Source organism: Lagopus muta, chromosome 18 (genome assembly GCF_023343835.1).
Source record: "Lagopus muta isolate bLagMut1 chromosome 18, bLagMut1 primary, whole genome shotgun sequence".
Taxonomy (NCBI): Eukaryota; Metazoa; Chordata; class Aves; order Galliformes; family Phasianidae; genus Lagopus; species Lagopus muta.
The window spans coordinates 5036285-5057120 of NC_064450.1; the positions used below are offsets into that span (position 1 = coordinate 5036285).

At 52.0% G+C, this 20836-nt stretch overlaps 3 protein-coding genes across 11 annotated transcripts in view; 2 read left to right on the plus strand and 1 right to left on the minus strand.

Annotated features, from left to right (window-relative positions):
- The window catches only part of ASPSCR1 (ASPSCR1 tether for SLC2A4, UBX domain containing), a 41496-nt gene extending 32741 nt beyond the window's left edge, over window positions 1-8755 (minus strand). The window contains exons 1-5 of one of the 9 annotated variants that reach the window (XM_048964715.1): window positions 8642-8744; window positions 6668-6760; window positions 3446-6587; window positions 2998-3053; window positions 2112-2226 (exon numbers count right to left, since the gene is read on the minus strand). In XM_048964715.1, the coding sequence (XP_048820672.1) occupies window positions 2112-2153 (42 nt within the window). In that variant the 5' untranslated portion in view covers window positions 2154-2226; window positions 2998-3053; window positions 3446-6587; window positions 6668-6760; window positions 8642-8744. Of the gene's footprint in view, window positions 1-2111; window positions 2227-2997; window positions 3054-3132; window positions 3405-3445; window positions 7287-8641 lie in introns of those variants that run through there. The other 8 variants (XM_048964716.1, XM_048964719.1, XM_048964718.1 and 5 more) reach the window with 8 other exon arrangements.
- NOTUM (notum, palmitoleoyl-protein carboxylesterase) lies at window positions 7957-16080 on the plus strand. Its single transcript, XM_048964711.1, has 11 exons — window positions 7957-8291; window positions 8635-8687; window positions 8816-8911; window positions 9532-9592; window positions 10411-10469; window positions 11350-11452; window positions 11650-11841; window positions 12151-12251; window positions 12358-12505; window positions 13108-13155; window positions 13265-16080. Exons 1-11 carry the CDS (start codon window positions 7972-7974, stop codon window positions 13569-13571), a joined length of 1488 nt encoding a protein of 495 aa, XP_048820668.1. The 5' UTR covers window positions 7957-7971; the 3' UTR covers window positions 13572-16080.
- Window positions 16081-17718: 1638 nt separating this feature from the next.
- MYADML2 (myeloid associated differentiation marker like 2) lies at window positions 17719-20789 on the plus strand. Its single transcript, XM_048965011.1, has one exon. The coding sequence runs from the start codon at window positions 18162-18164 to the stop codon at window positions 19068-19070; it is 909 nt and encodes a 302-aa protein (XP_048820968.1). The 5' UTR covers window positions 17719-18161; the 3' UTR covers window positions 19071-20789.
- The last annotated feature ends 47 nt before the right edge of the window (window positions 20790-20836 follow it).

Here is a 20836-nt window from a genome sequence, read left to right on the forward strand (position 1 = left end):
TACCCTCAGCTACAGACATCACCATTCTACCAGAATCCGGCCCTGAAATTCAGGCTGCCAGTTGCATCAGTCTCTTGGGCAACAGTTCAAAGCTAAGTATGTCAAGAAAGTCACAGCCAGTCAATTGGAAAAGCCTTTTAAAAAAATCCCAGTCTCCATGTAAAATAGTTGAAGACTATTATAGCAGGCATTGGTATCACAGAATCACAGAATGGCCAGGGTTGGAAGGGACCTCAAGGATCATGAATCTCCAACCCCCTGCCACGTGCAGGGCCACCAACCTCCACGTTTAATGCTAAACCAGGCTGCCCAGGGCCCCATCATCTCTAAGTTTACAAGCAGATAAGCAAAAGAACAATAACTTTATCAGCAGAACTGTGCTGAGTGTGCCCCCAGATCACCTGCCATCACAGGGAGAATTTGCTCAATAACCAAGGGCACAGAATCAGATTCACCCCAACATTGCCTTAACCAAGCTGTGTGATCAGGTTCACATCTCCACAGCCACCACGTTAGTACAGCATCAGTTCAATCCCTAGAACTGCCCAGTTGTTTTACACTTCCTACAGAATGTGACACTCTTTCTCAGCTGCAAGGAATTCTTTTGGACAACTGTATTTATTTCTACAAAGTATTTTCTTATATTGCCCACAAAACTATTTCTAATGAAGTGTCTGCTCTTAGTTTATGGGACAGCAACTCTGTTCAGACTGCACCATTTGCAAGCATGTTCGCTCTGCCTTCTCAACTCCTTCAAACACCAACAAGCACTCTATGAGAACTCTTAATCCTGTAGATTATTTTGTTGAAATACAACTAAATAACAATTTTAATTAGCTTTAACAACGACCAAAGTCTGCGACCCCACCTTATAACCCTTCTCCCACAGTTCTCAACCTTTCTGGTAGACTCTGATGGGCTCCATCCATCTTCTTTAGATAAAACCATTTTTCCCCTCAGTACAATGTCTCTCAAACTAGATTCAAAGCTCAGGCAGTCATCACTGTACCATTCTGACAGGACTGCTTTCATTTGGAAGAATTACTTCACGCCATCATAACTTTATTTTAAGTGAAAATTGCAGCGTGTGCTCCCAGATTGTATTTTGGTTTTGCTCTGTCTTTTAAATGATGTCATTTTGAGCAGACAATTCTTTATCACAGAATCAGAAAGGTAACATCAGCACCAGAACAAAGCATATGGAAGTTTTAAAGGTAAACGTGAACATTAGTGATATCCAAAGCTACAAAACACACCCACAGCAAACCAGAGTGGAGAGCCCAAACCTTCTAATAAAACAATGTTCAAATTTCAATGTATGCACGAGTTTATTGATGTGACAGCCAAAGTAATTACCTACAACAAAATACCACTATCACAGTTTGGCAGGTAGACATTAAGAGATCAACAGACCTGAAGATTTACACAAAATCTGAGAAGCTCCTTATTAAGCACATCAGAAAAGAAAAAAAAAGAGATGACTTCAAGCAATAGACAAATGTTCATTTCCAGACTGCTTAAATAAGATTTTACCACATAAAATGTTTATGTTCAGTAACACATATCCATTAAGTTGTGCCTCCAGCCGTAAGAATGACAAGCATAAAAAGATTTGTCTCCTGAAGATGACAATAACTCCTACAGAACAAAGCACCCATAAGCCCTCTGCCAGTAATAATAAATAAGGCCACTGCTAGACACAGCATGTCAGAGAAAGTGATAAAGCTGTGTGAATACACTGTGAATCCTGTTGAAAACTGAGATTTTAGTTGAAACTCGGAGGCAAACTACAGTAACTGAAATAGAAACTGGGAAAGAGAACTCAGCTTTTGAGCAAAGCCATTGGCAATCTTTAAGGTCACATATATTTAAGACTGCTAGGTTCTTCAGCTCTTCAAAAGAACCCTCCTACCCTCCATGACCATACGGACAGTAAGCGAAGACTTCCAGTTACCAAACTACTTTCCATCACACCTCCACTATTCTTTGGGTGGCCCTTCACTCGAGCTCTGGCCAAGCCTAAACACGCTCCTGCTCATTAGATCTGTCAGGACCACATCCAGCAGGACTGAAAATGAAACAAATCAGGTCACCCTTTGTAATGAACATACCGTGTTTCCAATTCCCGCTCTATTACAAGAGACTGGCACCATCTCCAGCTTGGCATTGTTGGGCAGTCTGGCAAATCTCCACTGTAAAGTGAGATCCAACACACTTCTCTGAAACCTAAAGAAAAATACAACAGGTGAAGACATCAGGAACCATCACAGACCACTGTCAGATCATTTTAGTGACCTAACACCCTCCACAGCCTCCAGGCAGGCTGTCAGCCATACAGTGTGATGACGCAGCATACCAAAAACTACGATTTGTAGAAGTCACAAATAAAATCCCCAATGCTCTGATGAGAGAAATGTCAGAGAAACATCAACCAAATCACACTGATTCAATGATAAAAAACAAGGCACGCTGCTGCCAGTCAGATTGGCAAACTGCTGGCTTTCTCACTGTAAAGGCAGGCAGTCAGAACAGCAGGCAACAGAGGGGTCCTGCAGTGAACCAGAGAAAGCACATGAGGGGGACAAGCAGGGGCACGTTTTTATGGAAGGATTTCAGTATCTGCCTCAAAAGTGAATGGACTTTGACGCTGGAAAACACACTGAGATTAATGTGAAGAAAACAACTTTCTGGAGCATCACTAGAGCTGTGCTGTATGTGCTGCGCTCTCTCCCCAGTGCTAACTACGGGCCGCTTCCTGGTGTATCCCCCACACAGCACCTCGCACTGCCGTGGCAACGAGTAAAACCAGATCGCGGCTCAGCGAGCAGCTCCGGGTTACGGCCTGCTCCATGCGGCCTTCCGGGCCGAGCGGGGCGGCGGAGGGAAGCCCTCGGGGCCGAGGGCGGCACGGAGAACAGCGCAGAGCCCGGAGCCACGCGCGGGCCTCGACCCGGCCGGGAGCCGAAGCGGCGCCGCCGACCCCGCGCGGGGACTCACTTCAGGCCGTACTCGGCGGGACTGCCGCCCTGCTTCCTGCACACCTCCTCGAGGATCTGCGGAGAGAACGGAGATGTCGGGACCCGGTTCCGAGCGCGGCCCACCCGCCGCGCACCGCCCCCAACCCGGACCCACCTGGAGCAGCACCGTGCCGGGCCCCACCCGCACCGTGACCCGCCGCCCGCTGGGGGCCAACACCGACACCGCCGCGCCCCCCCCGCCCGCCGCCGCCATCTTCCCTCCCGGGGAGGAGCCGCGCTGCGCCCGCCCCGCTCCGCCCCCCGGCACGAGCGGGGCCTGCGGCGGGCGGACGGCGCTTCCTCGGCCGAGAGGACGAGCTCGAAGGAGAAGCCGGGCAGCGCGTGGCTCCGGGCTCGGCCCCTCCTGTGTCCGCGCGCTCCGCGGCTCCCCGTGCGACGGCGCGGAAAAGACGACGCCGCGCCCGAACCTCTGCTCTGCCGGCAGCGCTGCGAGCTCGGCCGTTCGGTGAGATGTGTGACGGGAGGAGCGGAGCGAGCCGGGATCCGTCACTGCGTGTGTCCTCAGAGCTTCCCTGCGCTCCCAGCACCGCCTCCGTGTGCTGAACGCGCTCCCGATGTCGGCTCCGCACGGTGCTTCGGTTGCTCCTATCTTGGCTAGGGTCAGCCGCTGGAATTGCTTTAGCTGAAGCTTTTTCCCGCTGTCTCCATCCAGCTCTGTTCTGCCTGGTTTATAAAAGAAGGCGGCCCTTTTAAGGAAGGGCTGTTAAAGATAACGCTCCTCTTCTTAAGCGCAGCAAAGAAGAAATGAGACAGTGGGAAGTGAATGATGCAGGTGTCCTGTGGCTGCTGAGCACAGCTCCCCACATCCAGCACCAGGACTGCTCCATAGACTGACAGCAGTTCAGGATGTTGCAGCGTACAACATAATGTTTAAACTAATACTCAAAAATGTCTTTAATTCGTGATTTTTTGTTCTTTCCGTCCTGTTGGGAAGGCCCATTGTCACACCATGCCTACAAATGGGGCAACAGATAGCACAACGTGCCTCTATGATAAGGGAGCAATCCAAGTATCAAACACAGATCAGGGCACCCTGCCCTTCCATTGGTGAATATCTTTGCAGAAGGTATGAAGAAACAATTAAAATGGCTGTGTTAATGACAGCTGCTGAGATAGAGCAACCATTAAGTTTTAAAAGATACATTTTGGTTTTCACAGAGCCTGAAAATAGTTTGTGAATGCAGGGTGGCTCTTATTTGATGTCTGAAAACGGCAGCTGTTTCCTATTTTGCATCTGAAAGTGACACAACCCGTACAGAAAAGTTGCTCCTGTTAAAAAAGAAAAAAACCATGGATGTAATTTCAGCTGAAAATCTTCACATTGCAGGAATAGAGATGGATCAAGCTTTTAATGGCAAGTCAGAGTCAGAAAGTTGCACAGAGGTTAAGAGTCATGTTACGTATCCTGAGCCGCTTCTAATGTTAAATGTTTATCTGAAATTAGAAGCACCAGGAGAGAAAAGAGGGGGAGGAAAATAAACCTGGAGCTCATTAAAGTGCAACAAAGAAAGAGGGACTCATTAGGGAACAGCTGAAAATATCTTTAACAATTCAGACTTCTGCCACTGTCAGGGTGAAGATGCCTGCAGTGCTACCAGGGAGCACAGCAAAAAACTGCTTTTCAGGAGAGATTACAGTGAAGAAAGTGTAGAAGAATCATAGAATGGCTTGGGTTAGAAGGATGCAAGGATTATCAAGCTCCAACCTTCTGCCACAATCCTTCCCCACAGTCACCTTTCAGGCAGCCAGCAGTGCTTGGCATTAAAAACGTATTCCTGAAGTTGTGTATGTTTGCATTCAGTCTCATGCAGCCACGTGGAATAATGCATAATTTTTATTTCTTGAAAACACACACACACAAAAAATACCCAACAACCTTTTTATTTTCTTTCAAATAGGTAAGAAATTAACTGTGAACATCTAGAAATTCCTTGTAACCAAAATATCATGCAGAACAACAGTCTCTTATCCCAATAAGGAGGATTTCTGTACAGCATTTCCTCCGGCTGAGTCCCGGGGCTCCCAGGACAGCATCACACAGAGCTCTGCACTGTAGGCATGGCCAGGATACACCATCCCACCAAAGCTCCTTTATCCTTCGCACTGCCGATGGTAGAAGAGATGGTGGTGAAGCAGTGGGACTGTGAGAAGTGGGATTCCAGCTGGTGGTGAGTGCTGCCTGGGGGGTGATTTGTATCTCCCCCACCATCACAGCTTTTTGTCAATTCAAGACTTAGGAAATGAGGTGGGGAACTTGAGCAGAGCTGTCTCATTTCTGTCTCATTTCCCATAGTACAACAAGGTCCAATGAGCTTCAACATACTGAGCTGTACTGGGACATACTGGAATGTATGCCATTTCATTTGGAGGGGTACTAAATCAAAAAGCATCTCCCTTTATGTTACTCCCAATGGTTAAAAATCTCCTGGTGGCCTCCTACATGCCTTACTCCTACCAATAACAAATCCACACCTTCAGTTTGTGGTGCAGGTGTTTCACAGCTCTCACTGAGCCTCCTGCCATGCCAGACACAATCTGCTCAGCACAGGGTGGCTCGTATCAAAGGTGAAGCTCTCACACTGACAAGCAGTACTCAGTAACTGAAATGTGTGTGCTTGGATGTTCCCCCAGACTCAATGTGTCACTGTACCAATAAACATCCACAAGGAAGCTCTTCCCTTACCCTGAGAGCCCCACGCTCTCCCAACAGCCGCTGCTCCTTGCGACAGAGGACATATGGGTGAAGGAAGGATGAGTAAGAGTGCTCTGAGAAAAGCCCTGAGTTACCTGAGCAAACAGCACAGCAGGAGGGAGCCAGGTATAGGCAGGACAGGCATTCGAACCTCTTTGCTTCACCTCTTTGGACAAAAGCCCAGAGATCTGCAACATGAACACACTCCCCTTTTTGCCCTAAGGCTCCCCAGTGTCTCCAGCGAGCATGGCAGCTGCTGCAGAGCCCAGTTCCAGAGCTCCCCAAAGAGAGAGAACACAGAAACAGAACACGAGCCAGTCAGAGTGATGGGAGGCATCCTTTTCTCTCAGGAAGTAGGATGAGGCTCAGTGATATTACCTGTCCCATTGCCTCGCAGCTACTGGGACATGAGCTCCTGGAGCTGCTTGTGCCAACCACGCCAGCGATCCTGGAGCACAGAGGCCTCACAGAGCGATGCGTTCCAGCAGCTCCCGGCTGCTGCCCAGCCCTGCATCCCCACAAACCCCCACAGCGATGGGAATGGTGCTGCATTAGGATGCAGTGGTGCAGCACCGTGCTGGGCCCAAAAATGTATCAGGACTGAGTGCAGGGCTACGTTCAGCTCAGCAGCTTTCCTGGCTTGAAGTACCGTTGGTACCATCGGGATTTGACTAAAAGAAAACATTTACAAAGAAAAATCAGACTGGGAACAGGGCAACTCAACAAAGGCTGAGAGGTCATAAGAGTAACCAGACAAAGCGTGATGATCAGGTTGTGAAGGCACCTGCTTTGTGTGTAGGATGCTCAGTGCTGAGGATACACTTTAAAAGTCCAAACAGGCTTAGGAAAAAATGAAGCTGCAGCAGATGAACAGCCTTAATTTATGTCCAGCAAAAAAACCTCTCCACTTACTACTTCTGGATTTCACTATTTTCACCTTTTTGATCCCAGACAGATTTCCTAATGAAGACAGCCCGAAGCCCTGCTCCTCCTGGGGCTGCTGAAGCACAGGAGCTGCCCTTTCTGGTCTCTAAGCAGAGACAGACATGCGTTAAGCGCAGCATTTTCTCTGCGTGTCCGTGGTTTGTAATGCTGAATTTTGAGATAATTACATTTTTGGGACATGCCTTGCTCTTATGGTTGACAGGCAGCCCACTAACAGATACTTAACATTGCCTTCTGACCAGATTTTTTTTTTAAATGTCACAACACTATAGAACAACCAGGGAGAGCAGCCGGCAGATCCCCCGCCCCATCCAGGTAACTGCGGGGAGCGGCAGGAAAAGTCCTGCTGAGTCTCGAGGCGGGAGGGCGGGGATGGAGCGATCCCCGCACCCTGCGGGCAACCCCCCAACGTCCCATCCGAGCAGACCCGGGCCCCTCCGCTCCTCTTTGTTCCCCGGCTTGCAGCCGCCCGCTCCGGCCGCACACACGGAGCGGAGCGCCGTTCTCTCAAGAGAAACGACAGCCTCCCGCTCTTTCAGCGCTCCGCAGGTCGGGACCGGGCTCCGCTCGGGCCGGCACCGGGAGCGGCCGCGGCGGATGCGGGAACGCGGGCGGCTCGGGGACGGCTCCTCCCGCGGGCGGGGGGCGGGAAGAACCACATCGCGGGGTCGGGGCGGAGCCGCCGCCGGGTCGCGGGGGGCCGGGGGGCGCGGGCCGGGGGCGCCACGGCTGGGGCCGGCACGTGCGGGGCCTCGCTGCGCCGTCGGGGCCTCCGAGCGGCCCGGCCCCCGCACGCGGCCCTGCCCGAAGGGCCGCCCCGCGGGCGAGGAGGTCCGGAGGCGCCGCCGTCCGCGGTCCCGGCGCCGGCCCGAGGGGCGGCGATGGCGGCGCGGCGCGGGGGACGGCCCTGCGGAGCCGGGGCGGCTCGCCGTGCCGGTGCGGCGGGCGCGGCGCAGACCCCCCGCTCCCTCCGCCTCGCTCCGAGGGGGCGGAGGGCAGGGCAGGGCGGGGGCTGGCCGGCTGCTGCCCCACGCGGCGCCCGGGCTGGCGGCGCCCCCGGCGCGCTCCCCGCGCACTCCGTGCCCCTCTGTCATGCTCGCCGCCTGGGAGCGGGCGGCGGGCTCCTGCGCCGGCAGCCGCCCCGCCGAGCCCGCGCCGTCGGCGCTGCCCTCGCCGCCCGCCGCCGACCCCCGGCCCCACGGACGGCTCGGCGGGGCGCGGCGGAGCGCGGGCGGCGTCGCCCGGCACCGGGGGCTGGCGGCCGCCGCGGCGCGGGGCGGGTGGCGGCGGGCGGCGATGGGCACGGCGGCCGTGCACCTCCTGCTGCTGCTGGGGTTGCTGCACGCCGGACCCGGCGGCGAGGGCAGGAAGGGCTGGCGGCGGCGGGGCCCGGCGGCCCGCGAGCGCGGCGAGGCGGCGGCCGCGGCGGCGGCGCCGGCCGAGAGCTTCCCGCTGGACTTCACCGCCGTGGAGGGCAACATGGACAGCTTCATGGCGCAGGTCAAGAGCCTGGCGCAGTCGCTGTACCCCTGCTCGGCCCAGGCGCTGCCGCACGACCTGCGCCTGCACCTCCTGCACAACGCCTCGGTCACCTGCAACGACGGCAGCCCGGCCGGGTGAGTCCCCGCGCCGCGCCGCCCCCGCCGCCGTCCCGCGGTGCCCCGCAGCCCCCGGCCCGGAGAGCGCTCCCCGCCGCCCGGCCCCGGCGCGGCCCCGAGGGCTGTGGCGCCACCTCGCGGCCGCGCTCGGCCCGGCAGCGACAGGTGCAGCGCCTCCCGGGCGGCCGCGCCCGCAGCGTCTTGGCGCGCCCCGCGCCGCGGCTCCGCTCCCGCCGCCTCTCCTCTGCGCTGAGCAAATATTTTGCGTAGCGCCGACGCTCCGGCGGGGCGGGCATCAAAGCGCTGCGGTCGGGCGCAGCTCCCGCTAAGGCCGCGCCGCCTCCTGTTTGTTTGTCCGCAGCTACTACCTCAAAGAGTCGAAGGGCAGTCGGCGGTGGCTGCTGTTCCTGGAAGGTGAGCCTCCGGCGCCGCCTCGCCCGGGCGCGGCTCGGGGCGGCCCCGCGCTGGCCGCCTGCCCTCGGCTCCGGGCAGCCCGCGCCTGCGCGCGGGGGCGGCGCGGCGTGACCCGCGGTGCCCCGCAGGGGGCTGGTACTGCTTCAACAGGGAGAACTGCGACACGCGCTACGACACCATGCGGAGGCTGATGAGCTCCAAGGAGTGGCCGGCGACCAGAGTGGGTGAGCGTCGCCCGGCGCCGGGGCTGCTCCTTCCCGCGGGAGGCACCGCCTGGAGGCGCGGGCGGGCACGTGGGCGAGCTGCGTTACGGCTGTGGGCAGCGCTGCTCACGGATCTCCGGTCCGCGTCCCCCTCTTTATTGTAAATGCATCCCAGAGCCGCCGGGATCTTCTAAAGCTTGGTTTGGTCATTTGTTTTGAAGCGCGTTTGTGCTTCTCTCAATCCACCCCTTCCCCGCTCGGTCGCAGCGCCCGTCATAGTGCCGTGTGTATCAGTGCATGTAAAAGCACCTTTGGCTTTTTTGATGTCACACATAAGCTGAACTGATACCCGAAGCTGCGGGGCTTTGGGGCTGGCAGAGCATTGCCAGCCTCCCTTCGTTCTCGCTGCACTCAGTCCATCCTCATCGCATCCCTCGACTGCTCCCATTTGCAGGTGCATGTGGTGTCGCTCATCTGAGGGCATTGGGTGTCTGGGGAAGTGCTTACTCTGTGCCACGGGGCCTTTCTGTGCTGCAGGAGCTGTATGGATGGAGCTCTCTAGGCAGGCTCCAGCCCTAACACAAACCACGTCCTGTAGCTCACAGTGTCACTGAATGTTCCCTCTTTGTGTCCGTCTGCAGGAACGGGGATCCTGTCGTCACAGCCAGAGGAGAATCCACACTGGTGGAACGCCAACATGGTGTAAGGAGAGCGCGCTCGGGGAGATGGGTTCTGCTGTCACAGCAACTCCTGCTTTGGGGTAGCAAGAATGCTGCAGGGACAGGTTGAGGCTAACAGGCACATGAGGAAATTGCCCATTTTCTCATTAGATGCAATACACATCTAACTGAAGTTGTGCCGGCCTGGACTGGAAAACTCCAAGTCTGCTCTGCAAGGAGCTGTGGGATGATGGAGGAGGACTTGGGGTAGCTGAGAGCCTTCTCAAATAGATGAAGTGGCAAATCCTGTGGCTGGCTGGTGGCGTGTTGTATGTCTGCCAGCTCGAGGGGAACATGGAATCACTTCTTTAGTTCAAAGAGGAGAAATGAGAAAGTTCCATTTATACATGTCAGTGTAGGAGGGAAAAGCAGAGGGATGTGAACGTGCATCCTGCAAGCTGTAGACAAATTGGGACGGTAAAACCATTCCAGACTCAGCGTTGCACGGCTGAATGTCTTCTCAGTGTAGGTGTGACAGAACTGAAGCACAGTTTCACAGTGCAGGCACCACTGTGTCAGTGGGAGCTGAGGGCAACTTCACAGCCCTCTGCCCTGCCCAGCTGGCATAGCGCTTCAGTTAGATCAGCAGAAGGCACGTTCTTTGTTGATTTATCTCAGTAAAGCCACCAGTGTTAGGAGGAAATGGGCCTAAGTGTCCCATGGGTGTGCAGGAAGGTGTGGCTGGGGGCTGTGTGGATGAGAAGCCGTTCCCTTCTCTCCTCCCCAGGGTTCAATTCTCTTCAGCCGTGTGACCCCATCCTCACCCCGCAGGAACGCAGCACTCACACAACTCTTTTTCAGATTCATCCCGTATTGCTCAAGTGATGTTTGGAGCGGTGCCTCTTCCAAGTCTGAGAAAAGTGAGTGTTGCTGACAGGCTGTTGCTGCCGCAGACGTTGCACTTTGAAGGCTATGGCCAGATTTCTGTGAAATGCACGAATGGGGAACAGGCTTTTCTCACTGAAGGGCAGGAAAGAATATCGAGCTACTTCCAGATAAAACATCCTGATCTCTTTAGCGCAGTCTGTTTTGACATAGTTCAGAGCCACTGCTTGCGGAGATGTTACTGATGCAGTAGGCAAGGATTAGAGGAACTGAATTCCTTTTGGATGACTCCCCGGCTTCCAGCACACAGCAAATTAAACGGTGCAGCTGAGGAACCATGGTTTGTTGCATGTGACTTTGGCTTTGCTGATGTGAGAGGCAAGTGAACTTAACTTCAAACTTGTCTCGGGGAGATATCTGTCCTTGGAAAGGAGCTGTTGTGTGTCACACTAAGAGCTGTCTGCAGAATTCTTTGCAAATAGAATCACTGCTTTGCATACGTGCCCGCTTTGCTGTTCTTTTGATGATGCCAGAACTCAGCATCTGCCTGGAGGAGTCCTCCAGATCGAGCTCAATTTCGCACGAGTGATTTGTTTCACCTTGTGTGGCTCTCAGTGCTCACTGAGTTAAGATATTACAAGAAGTAATACCTACAGAAGCAGTCTGCTTTGCTTCTCTTAGCTCACCAATTCCTGAGCACCATGTAGGAAGGCCTTCTGGTGTTACCTTGTGTTCTGTTCACTGCTTATTCACTTCTTTCAGAAAAGTTTAACACTGGGGGAACATGCGGGTGGAGGGAACAGGCCAGCGTTCAGATCTGTGATCCTTCTGTAACGTTCTTTTGCATTTGTGGAGAAGTGCAGGTCTTACCCTGGGCAGGAAACAGCTCTGCTGACACCGAGGTCTCTGTTTCAGATGAATACGCCTTCATGGGAGCGCTGATCATCCAGGAGGTCATCAAGGAGCTCGTGGGAAAAGGTCTTAGCACTGCGAAAGTGCTGCTGCTGGCAGGGAGCAGGTATGTGTCTGCAGGGCTTCCACAGCAGAAGGCTCTTTGGGAAGAGTTCTCAGCAGCAAGCCCTACTCCTGTTCTCCACGGGGTTGTCCAGTGGAGAAATGAAGTTGTTTAGAGCGTGGCTGCTGTGAGATGTCTGCTGGCAGCCGTGCCGTAGCTGTGCCTGCATCATCACTGCAGCACTAAAATTGCTGTTGCAGTGCTGGAGGAACAGGAGTGCTGCTGAACGTGGATCGTGTGGCAGAGCAGCTGGAGGAGATGGGGTACCAAGGGATCCAGGTGCGTGGCTTAGCAGACTCTGGATGGTTCCTGGATAACAAGCAGTACCGCAGAACTGACTGCATCGATACCATCACGTGTGCTCCAACAGAAGCCATCAGAAGAGGAATAAGGTACAGTCATGTGCTCTGAAGTGTGCTTTTTTGTTCTCCCTCTTGGTCTTCCTGCGTTCTGACACCTGAAGAGTATTTATTCTATAACATCAGTGGTCTCTTCAGGGATATTATATTTAAAATGCAGACACGTGAAAGAAAATGTGCAGTTAGCTGCTCTAAAATGCATTGACTGTACAGTGTAGCCAAGAAAGAGCTTTGCTTCTAGTAAGTTGGCACTTTAACCAGGACAGAAATAGACCAGCATATGGAAAGATCACTGTTAAAATGTTACTATGACATTCATTCTGTTGTTGCTTTGTCTTCCAGGTATTGGAATGGTATTGTTCCTGAACGCTGTAAGCTGCAGTTTAAAGAGGGAGAAGAATGGAATTGTTTCTTTGGATATAAGATTTACCCCACTCTTCGATGTAAGTATTGGAGGAGAGAGAGAAAATGGATCCTGGGTTTTTCCCTGCAGATAACCTACAGCAATCTTTGCCTTTTTTTTTCTTCTTCTTCTTTTTGTCTTCCCAGGTCCGGTCTTTGTTGTCCAGTGGCTGTTTGATGAGGCCCAGCTTACTGTGGACAATGTACACCTCACTGGCCAGCCTGTTCAGGAGGGGCAGTGGCTCTACATCCAGAATCTGGGTAGGGAGCTGAGAAACACCTTGAAGGACGTGACGTAAGTCTTTGAGTGAGAAAAAGCGACGTGTGTACTTCCAAGAAAAGCCCTTTATCCAGTATTCTGGTAGCATTTATCTGATCTCTGCAGACACTGGTGTCATACATTGATAACTATACTTAGTCTATGCTAAGAATCTTGACATTTTCATTTCTGAATAAGCACACAGTAATTTCCAGGCTCACAGTTACCAGCTGTCCTTTATCATCGATAAGAACATGTTGGTGCTGGTTGGTTTTGTTTTTTACCAACCTCCACAGTGAGGTCTGAGACCCCTTGCCATTGCACAGCCATCCACCCCACGGGGTTGTTTTGGAAAGTGTTGATCATAAAACACTGAGATGGTCCTTCTTCCATTGTCTCATCAACTATTAATGTACTTTAGTTGCTGTATGCAACTTGCAGCAGATGCAGGATGGAACCCCTTTTCTTCTGGGTACTTTAGAGTCCAGCCAGGTTTTATGTCATGATAGTCGTTGCTGTTCCAAACAATTTTGTCAGGGCAGCAGAAATTCCACCCTCTGCCTCGCTGCAAAGATTCTATTCAACAGGAGTTAACTGTCCTCCCAAGACCTAACCTGTGTTTCTGTTTTCTCCTGTAGTGCTAGCTTTGCTCCTGCCTGTTTGTCTCATGAGATCATTACACGCAAGTGAGTGGTTTTACAGCTTCTGTAAAAGGTCAACATGAGAACACCAGGGGAAATAACGGTTCTGATAGCCTGACCTCTCTGACACAACCTGTACGGTTTGTCTTTTCAGCCATTGGACGGACATCCAGGTGAAGGGGACATCATTACCCCGCGCCCTGCACTGCTGGGATCGGAGCCTACATGAGAGCAACAAAAATGGGAAGGCCCCTCTGAAAGGTTGCCCAATTCATCTGATTGACAGCTGTCCATGGCCCCACTGCAACCCCTCATGCCCCACTATCAGGGACCAGTTCACAGGGCAGGAGATGAACGTGATCCAGTTCCTCATGCACATGGGTTTTGACGTGCAGAAGATGGCACAGCAACAGGGCCTGGAGCCCAGTAAACTCCTGGGGATGCTCAGCAGTGGTAACTAGGAGGGGATCTTCCCAGGGGCAGAGAGATTAGATCAGGAGGAGACTCGGAGCCCTTCTCCCACACTCTCTAATCTTCCTTACGCTCATGCAGGCTGGTGCACGCTCACCCCCATGCAGGCTGAAACCTGCACACCCCCATTTGCTCCCACACTCTTGCACACTTTGGATGTGTTAAGAAAGAAAAAAAAAAAGCAATTTCTTGCTCACACTGTTTGACTGGAACGTGTTACCTCCAAGCTCCAGGGCTCGGTCTTGGCCATTCACATCCTCTTCTGTGTTACACAAGGCAATCTGACACAGCGAGTAGAGAAGCCATAAATAATAGCACGATGAGAACCTTCCCCAGATCTGGGACTTTCTCCCTTGCCATGAATTTGACATCATAGACTCGTACAAGTGGTGAAAAAAGCAAGCACTGGATTTCTTTTGTCCAACTAGAAGTGAAGAAATGATTACATGACTTCCTGGAGGCCAGCATCTCATCATGTATCGCAGTGCACAAACCAAGGACACGTGCTAGGGATGGACACTCTTGTAATCAACTTACTTTTGTCTTATTTTATAAAATGACTTTTTTATTACTTTTTTTAAAACTAAGCAAGAAATATAAATGATATTGTTTTGTAACATATTTTTTTTTAAATAACGAAGAAACCTCTTGCTACTTTGGCAATGTGGACATATTTATTTTAATATGTAAAATGCTATTTATAAGAGCTGACCAGAGAACCATTCATATGTCTTTGTAAAGTTGTATATGCTGCTCATTTGGATGGGATTTCCTTACGATCACTGTGCCTGGCGGTGGGCTGAGAGTGGTGTTGTCATTTTATAATAAGACTCTGGTGTTCCCCTCGCAGTTTGCTTTGTTGTTCCCTCTAAAGAAGATTGTAGTGTATGAAGATGGAGATTTTCACCCAGCAGCTGCTGTTTGCATCCTTACACGGCATTTTCAGCTTGAGGATTGTGATATCTCAGCTATTCCAGGGCATTGCATTTTAAGATACGTTTTTATAGCAGTTAAGAAAGGTTTGGTTCAAGCGGGCCTGTCTCGAAAGGCAAAGTGTTTCCAACATAAAAGCACAAGACAAGAAACAACGTATTTCCATTTGTGAACACACCTTACTCTTTGAAATGGGGATGAGAGCTGGGGAGGGATCAGAAGCGTGGCTGGAGCTGGAGGCAGCACCAGGCCGTTCCTCAGAGCAGGAAGCTCGTGCAAAAGCTTCCCTCGGTGCTGGGTCAGCGCAGACAAAGCTGTGCACAGAGCACAACTGCCATCCTTCCTGCAGAGGTCCTTAACACCTCCTTTGCTTTCACTTGCACTGTGGTAATGGTTGCACAATGCATAAGCAACAGAACTTTAGGGCCTAACATTAGAAAAATTCCACGCTCTTTCAAGAGAGAGCTTCCCAGGTTAAAGGCAGTGCTGCCTGCGAGCTCCCAGCTGTTCCCTTACTCTGTGCACTGCAGCAAATGCACAGGCAGCACCGTGCTGGGGAGCAGTGCTGCTGTGCGAGATGGGGCCTGGTGCACAGCTCAGCTGAAGTGCTAAGGAGAAAATGAACGGTGCTCCCAGCAGAACTGAAATGCCAGAAAGCTATCAGTGCAGTTTCCGTATTATTTGTGTAGGAATTACTAACATTTTGTATGCTTTAATAACAGATGTAACATTGTTCTGACTACACTTTTCGTGGCGCTAAACTGAGAGGCTTCTTCAGCACAGGGAATGTTTGAAAGCATGCAGAAAGCAGGATTCCTTTGAGGGCCGGAGTTGCTTAGGGTCGATCAGTGCAGAGCTCTGGTAGCTGAGTAGCAGCCAGAACTGCTGCCATGCACTTGTTCTTCTCTTGGGAGCATCGAGGGAAGCTGCTGCATCTGTCAGTTGCTCTCGAATGGTTGTACACAGGCTGATGCATTTTGATGGCAAGTGCCTGCTCTGTGTCCAGCCATGTTTCTGCCAGGAAACGTATAAACGCCACTGTTCAACTCTGCAATATTTTCCACAGAGCTGGTTGCCTGTATTTCTAAAACATGAATCCAAAGGCTAATTTCTAAAAGGCAAGGAATGTTCACAGGGGTTGTATGACATCTAGCAAACAGGAAAAAATTCCCTGGAAGTCAGCAATCTCTAGTTTAGTGTGGCTCTGCAACAGTATTTTGAAAGATATAACAGAGCAGAAGCCCTCAGAAATACTGTTAAGGGGGGAATTTAGCTAATTTATTAGAAAAAATTAAATGATGTGGTTGCCAGCAGTATCTGGTAACCAGAATCTGTAACCCAGAGGGTGATTTCCAGCTCTATATTTCTTCTTGTACTTGTGCAATAAATATAATTTTCCCAAGCCTTTGTGAAGCTGACACTTCTAAATTCACCACCAGTGATATTTGCTACATGGAAGCCAACAGCAAGAGGGGTGAGACTGGAAGAATTCCATACCATGTGTTTGTACACTCAGATCTCATGACTAGATGAGATGCTTTTTATTAGAAACTCATCACTGAAAAATTGTCCCCAATAGGATCATGTGATTGAGCTAAAATTAAAATGCAATTAAGAAATCAAAAGCTGACAGTGGATGTAAGTATGTGCACTGCATGGCTGCAGTTCCAGACTCAGCGTAGCCAGCATGGTGCAGCTGCAGCCAAATGCTTCGATGGGAAGGCGTGGGGAGAAAGGGCCTGGAGGAGCTCTGGTTGTGACTCAAGAAGAAAAATGATGAGCGTGAATTCAGCTGCATTTGCGTGCAACAGAATGCTACTTGTGGAGTGATGCTATGATAGCTGTTCCTTGTAACAGCCCTCAGCTTACAGCACGTGCCACAGAACAGAGCAGCACTCAGCGATGAACCATGGAATCACAGGATGGTTGGAGCTGGAAGGGACCCTAAAGGCCATCTGGTGCCACCCCTGCCCTGAGCAGGGACACCCACAGCTCCATCAGTGCTCACAGCCCATCCCTGCCCTTGGCTGTCTGCAGGGATGGGGCACCACTGCCTCTCTGGGCAACCTGTGCCACTGCCTCACTGCCTGTAGCATTAAAATTTCTTCCTAATATCCAGTCTAAATCTTTCAGTCTGAAACCATTTCCCCTGTCCTACCCAACAGACCCATTAAAGAGTCTGTCCCCATCTTACAGCCCCTTTAGACTCCTATACCGCCTGGAAAAGGCCCTGTTGGAGGAGAAGGATTAACATCACAGAGTTAGGAGGGGCAGAGATCAATGACAGCGAATCTCCCATGCAGCCCCTCAGCCCCTGGACTGCATTTCCTGTTTGTTGTGATGTTAATTGTGTCAATTCCACCCCCAGGTCACAGCAGCAGTGTGTGGGTGCAAGCAGGATGCCCGCCAGCCTCACACACAGAGCATGGCTGGACCAGGGGCAGCCCCACCTGCACAAACCCAGACCCCATCCCGACAGCACACCAAGATCATAAAACCGGCTTGAAGCAGCAATTCTCTGTTGCCACCTCTGCCTGGTGTGGGATTTGAGGTTGGGGATGACCCTGGGGGTGGGAGCATGGCAGTGGCCCGGTGCCACGCGAGGGCTGCATGAGGAATCTCTTCTGTGGCGTTTTTTGCATTCCGAAGTCGCAACAATCATCTTATTTAACTTTTATAGTCGAAATGAAGAGACTTCTCAGCTGCAAAGAGGCCTGGGGAAATGTACGCCATAAACGGCAATGGGGAAAGCTGTGATCAAACTGAAGGGTTTGACCGTTTCTATTGGAATCCGTGTTCCAAAGCAGAGCAAAGGATATCAAAGCCATTTTTTTGTCAACGGTTGCATTTTGGATTTGGCGCTCGGGATAAGAATAAGCAGTTCCCACATTAGTAAAACAGGGAGACGGAGAGGATTGGTGTCCGAGCCCTCGCAGCACAGCGGGGCCTTTCACAGCATGCAAATCTATCGCTGCTCCAGATCAAAAGGAGCAAAATGAGTCAGCTTCTATCGCAGGCTTTCTCAGTGCCAGTGGGGCATCCAGGCCCGTCCCCCCCCAGGGCTGTGCTTGGGGCTCTTGAGCTGCGTGCAGAGCAGCACTGAGCGACACACATCCAGAGGAGCAGAAGGGCGACCCAGAGCCGCGATGGAGCTCGTGGTGTCAGTGTTAAATAACACTGCTCACGGCAGTTGAGGGGGGCAGGACTCGTTCCAGCACTATTAATATAGCCCCTATTTATATGCCTGGGTTCCTGAAAGCGCCACGGCAGAGCTACAGCTGCAGAGCTAAAATGGAATAAATGTCAGCCCCTGGGGAGAACGTGATCCTTTCAGCCATCGTGAGGGAAAGCAGGCAGCGAAAGGACAGAATAAGGGACAGCATTCAGAGCCGGGAACGGATCGCAGCACCCCGAGAGCGCAGCCGGTGGGCAGAGCCAGCAGCAACCTCCCTGCAGCAGCACTCCGTGCCAGAGACGCACGCTCAGCGTCAGCACAGCACCTACGGATACCGGCAGAGGGAGGCAGGAATTGGAGCTGCTGTCCGCTGATCCGGTGCCAGGTGTGACTCAGGACAAAGGGCAAAAGCCTGAAAGGAAGTTTGGGTGTTGTTTTTTTTTTTAAGTGCATCATCTGCAGGACTGGAAAGATGATGGAGAGCACAGGAGGGCCGTATCTGAACACCGCGGCTGTGACATCTCCGGTGGGAATAGTTCGTTTGCTGCAGATGATGTTCGGATGCACCACGTTCAGCTTGGTGGCCCACCAGGGGGGATTCAGCGCAGCATACGGCACTTTCTGCATGTTTGTCTGGACCTTCTGCTTTGCTGTCACTGTCTTTATCATTACCTGCGAGTTCACGCACCTGCACAGCTGTCTGAGCATCTCCTGGGGAAACTTCACAGCTGCGTTCGCCATGCTCGCCACGCTCATGTCGGTCACAGCGGCGGTGATTTACCCGCTCTACTTCGTGCAGCTCGGCTGCTACCCCATCACCTGCGAGGTGAGAGACTTCCGCATAGCGGCCAGCGTCTTTGCCGGCCTCGTGTTTGTTGTGTACGGCGCGGAGGTGTTCTTGACCAGGGCCAAACCAGGACAGGTCACCAGTTACATGGCCACCGTCTCCGGGCTCCTGAAGATCGTACAAGCCTTTGTGGCCTGCATCATCTTTGGGGCGCTGGTGAACGACAGCCAGTATAGCAAATACGTGGCCACACAGTGGTGCGTGGCCGTCTACAGCTTCTGCTTTATGGTCACGGTGGTGGTGGTCGCCTTCAGTGTCACAGGTAAGACTGCCCAGCTGTGTTTCCCCTTCGAGCGCTCTGTGGTCGTCTACACTTTTGGGGCCGTCCTGCTGTACGTGAGCGCAGCCGTCATCTGGCCGGTGTTCTGCTTTGACAGCAAGTACGGCTCCCCGCAGCGCCCCAGCGCCTGTGCCAAGGGCAGGTGCCCCTGGGACAGCCAGCTGGTGGTGGCCATCTTCACCTACGTCAACCTGCTGCTCTACGTGGTAGACCTGGCGTACTCCCAGCGCATCCGCTTCGTATCCCACATCTGAGGCCCGGCTCTGCCCCGGCTCCAGCAGCAGCAGGAGGAAATGGGATGTGGTGAGGACGGGCACTGACTGCGCCACGAACCAGAGCTCATTGCCAGGGCTGAGTGGGCCCATGGTCTCAGCCCGCAGTGGGTCAGCTGCCCACCCCCCATCAGTCGGCATTTGCTTCAGCCACCTGGTGCCAGAGTGAAGAAATCCTGCAGTCTGAAGTATGCAAAATGGCCTCTCATCTCCAGAAGGCAAAAAATGCTTGCTGCAATAGTGGGTCTGTAAGCTGCTGGAATGCTGAGCCAAATATTAGGAAAGACACCAAAGATTTTGAAACTGTTACCAACACTTAACTATAATCAAGTGACTACCCAGGAAGTGGGAAAGTTAAAAGCTGCATCAAGGAACAGCAGTTCCAGAGACGAAAAACAATGCTGGAGTTTGGGTTAGTCTGGGCTGTGTGGTGAGACATGAAATACTTGCAAATGTGGGAAATTCCAGTCAGGATGTTTCTGAGAAGAACATCATAGCTGTGATATTATTTTGATGATTTCCTTTCCCTCTGCTCCCCTGTTTAGCACAGAAAAAGAATATCCCAAGCACGCACCTCGAGGGGGAGCACAGGGTATTCTATTTAGCAAGCACCAAGTCTGTACAGCAATGAACATTTGTGAAACTGGAGTTCTATTGCCAAGAAATGGTGCAGAATAGACCCAGATTGCAAAGCAACCGCAACCAGACGTTCTTGCTTGGACAGGACCAGAGGGCACCTCAGCACCTGCGCTGCTCACATGTCACTGCTTCTTTATTCCGATGTCAGGATTGTTTTCCTGGAAGTTTAAGGATAAATTTTGAGGGTGGAGGTGGGGATGGAGGTATGCAAAGACGAATCGCTATCACAGCCCTGCATAAAAGCAGGGTCCCAGGGTTCCTGTGTAGGGAACCTGCTTTGGCAGGGGGGTTGGACTCGATGATCTCTGCAGGTCCCTTCCAACCCCTACAATTCTGTGATTCTGTGATAACGACTGAACTCGTAGGGAAAATCCTTGCATGTCATGGTAACAAACGGGGGGTGCTGGCTCAGAGCAGATCAGGTTCTGGGATTCCTGAGCTCTGTGTGTCACACACCAGCTGCGCTCCTCCGACCCATCCCTGACAAAACACCCAAAAAAGTCCCACATAGCATGGCTCAGATTTCCAGCTTAGCTGAACAACTCCTCACTTGCCATCAGGCAGACACGAAAGCAGCCCGAGTTCTCATGCAGAGCAGATAGATTGGATTAAAATCCAGAAGCAGCTGACGGACAGAAGCGAGATTTATTTTTAAGCAAATTAAAATAAAGCTGAATGGCAGCCTTGCAGACGACACCTACAGAGGTTTGTGTCCTTTCCCTTTGTGCAGCTTTTATCTCAGCAGCCAGAGCCCTTCTGCTTTCCAGCACAAAGCACAGCTCTCACTTCGTGTTGATGCACAAAGCCTGCATGGCCCAGGCCGCCAGCACTGCTGGATGACATTCTTTGTAGCAGACTTGCTCAGGAAAAAGGAAGGAAAGATATTTTTCATTATTGCCTTGTGTGGGGTTTGAAGAGCAAAGGAAAAAATGTCCGTTGGGTGAGGTTGCATTGCACAATACTACCACTCTAAAGACTTTAGCTGGAACCATTAGCCCGTGAAAGAAGCATTGGTATCTATTGGAATGTGCCATGCAGCCTTCCAAGGGCTCTTTTCTCTTCCACAAGTTCCCATTAAGGCAGGAAATTTGGAAGATGATGGCTGAGCA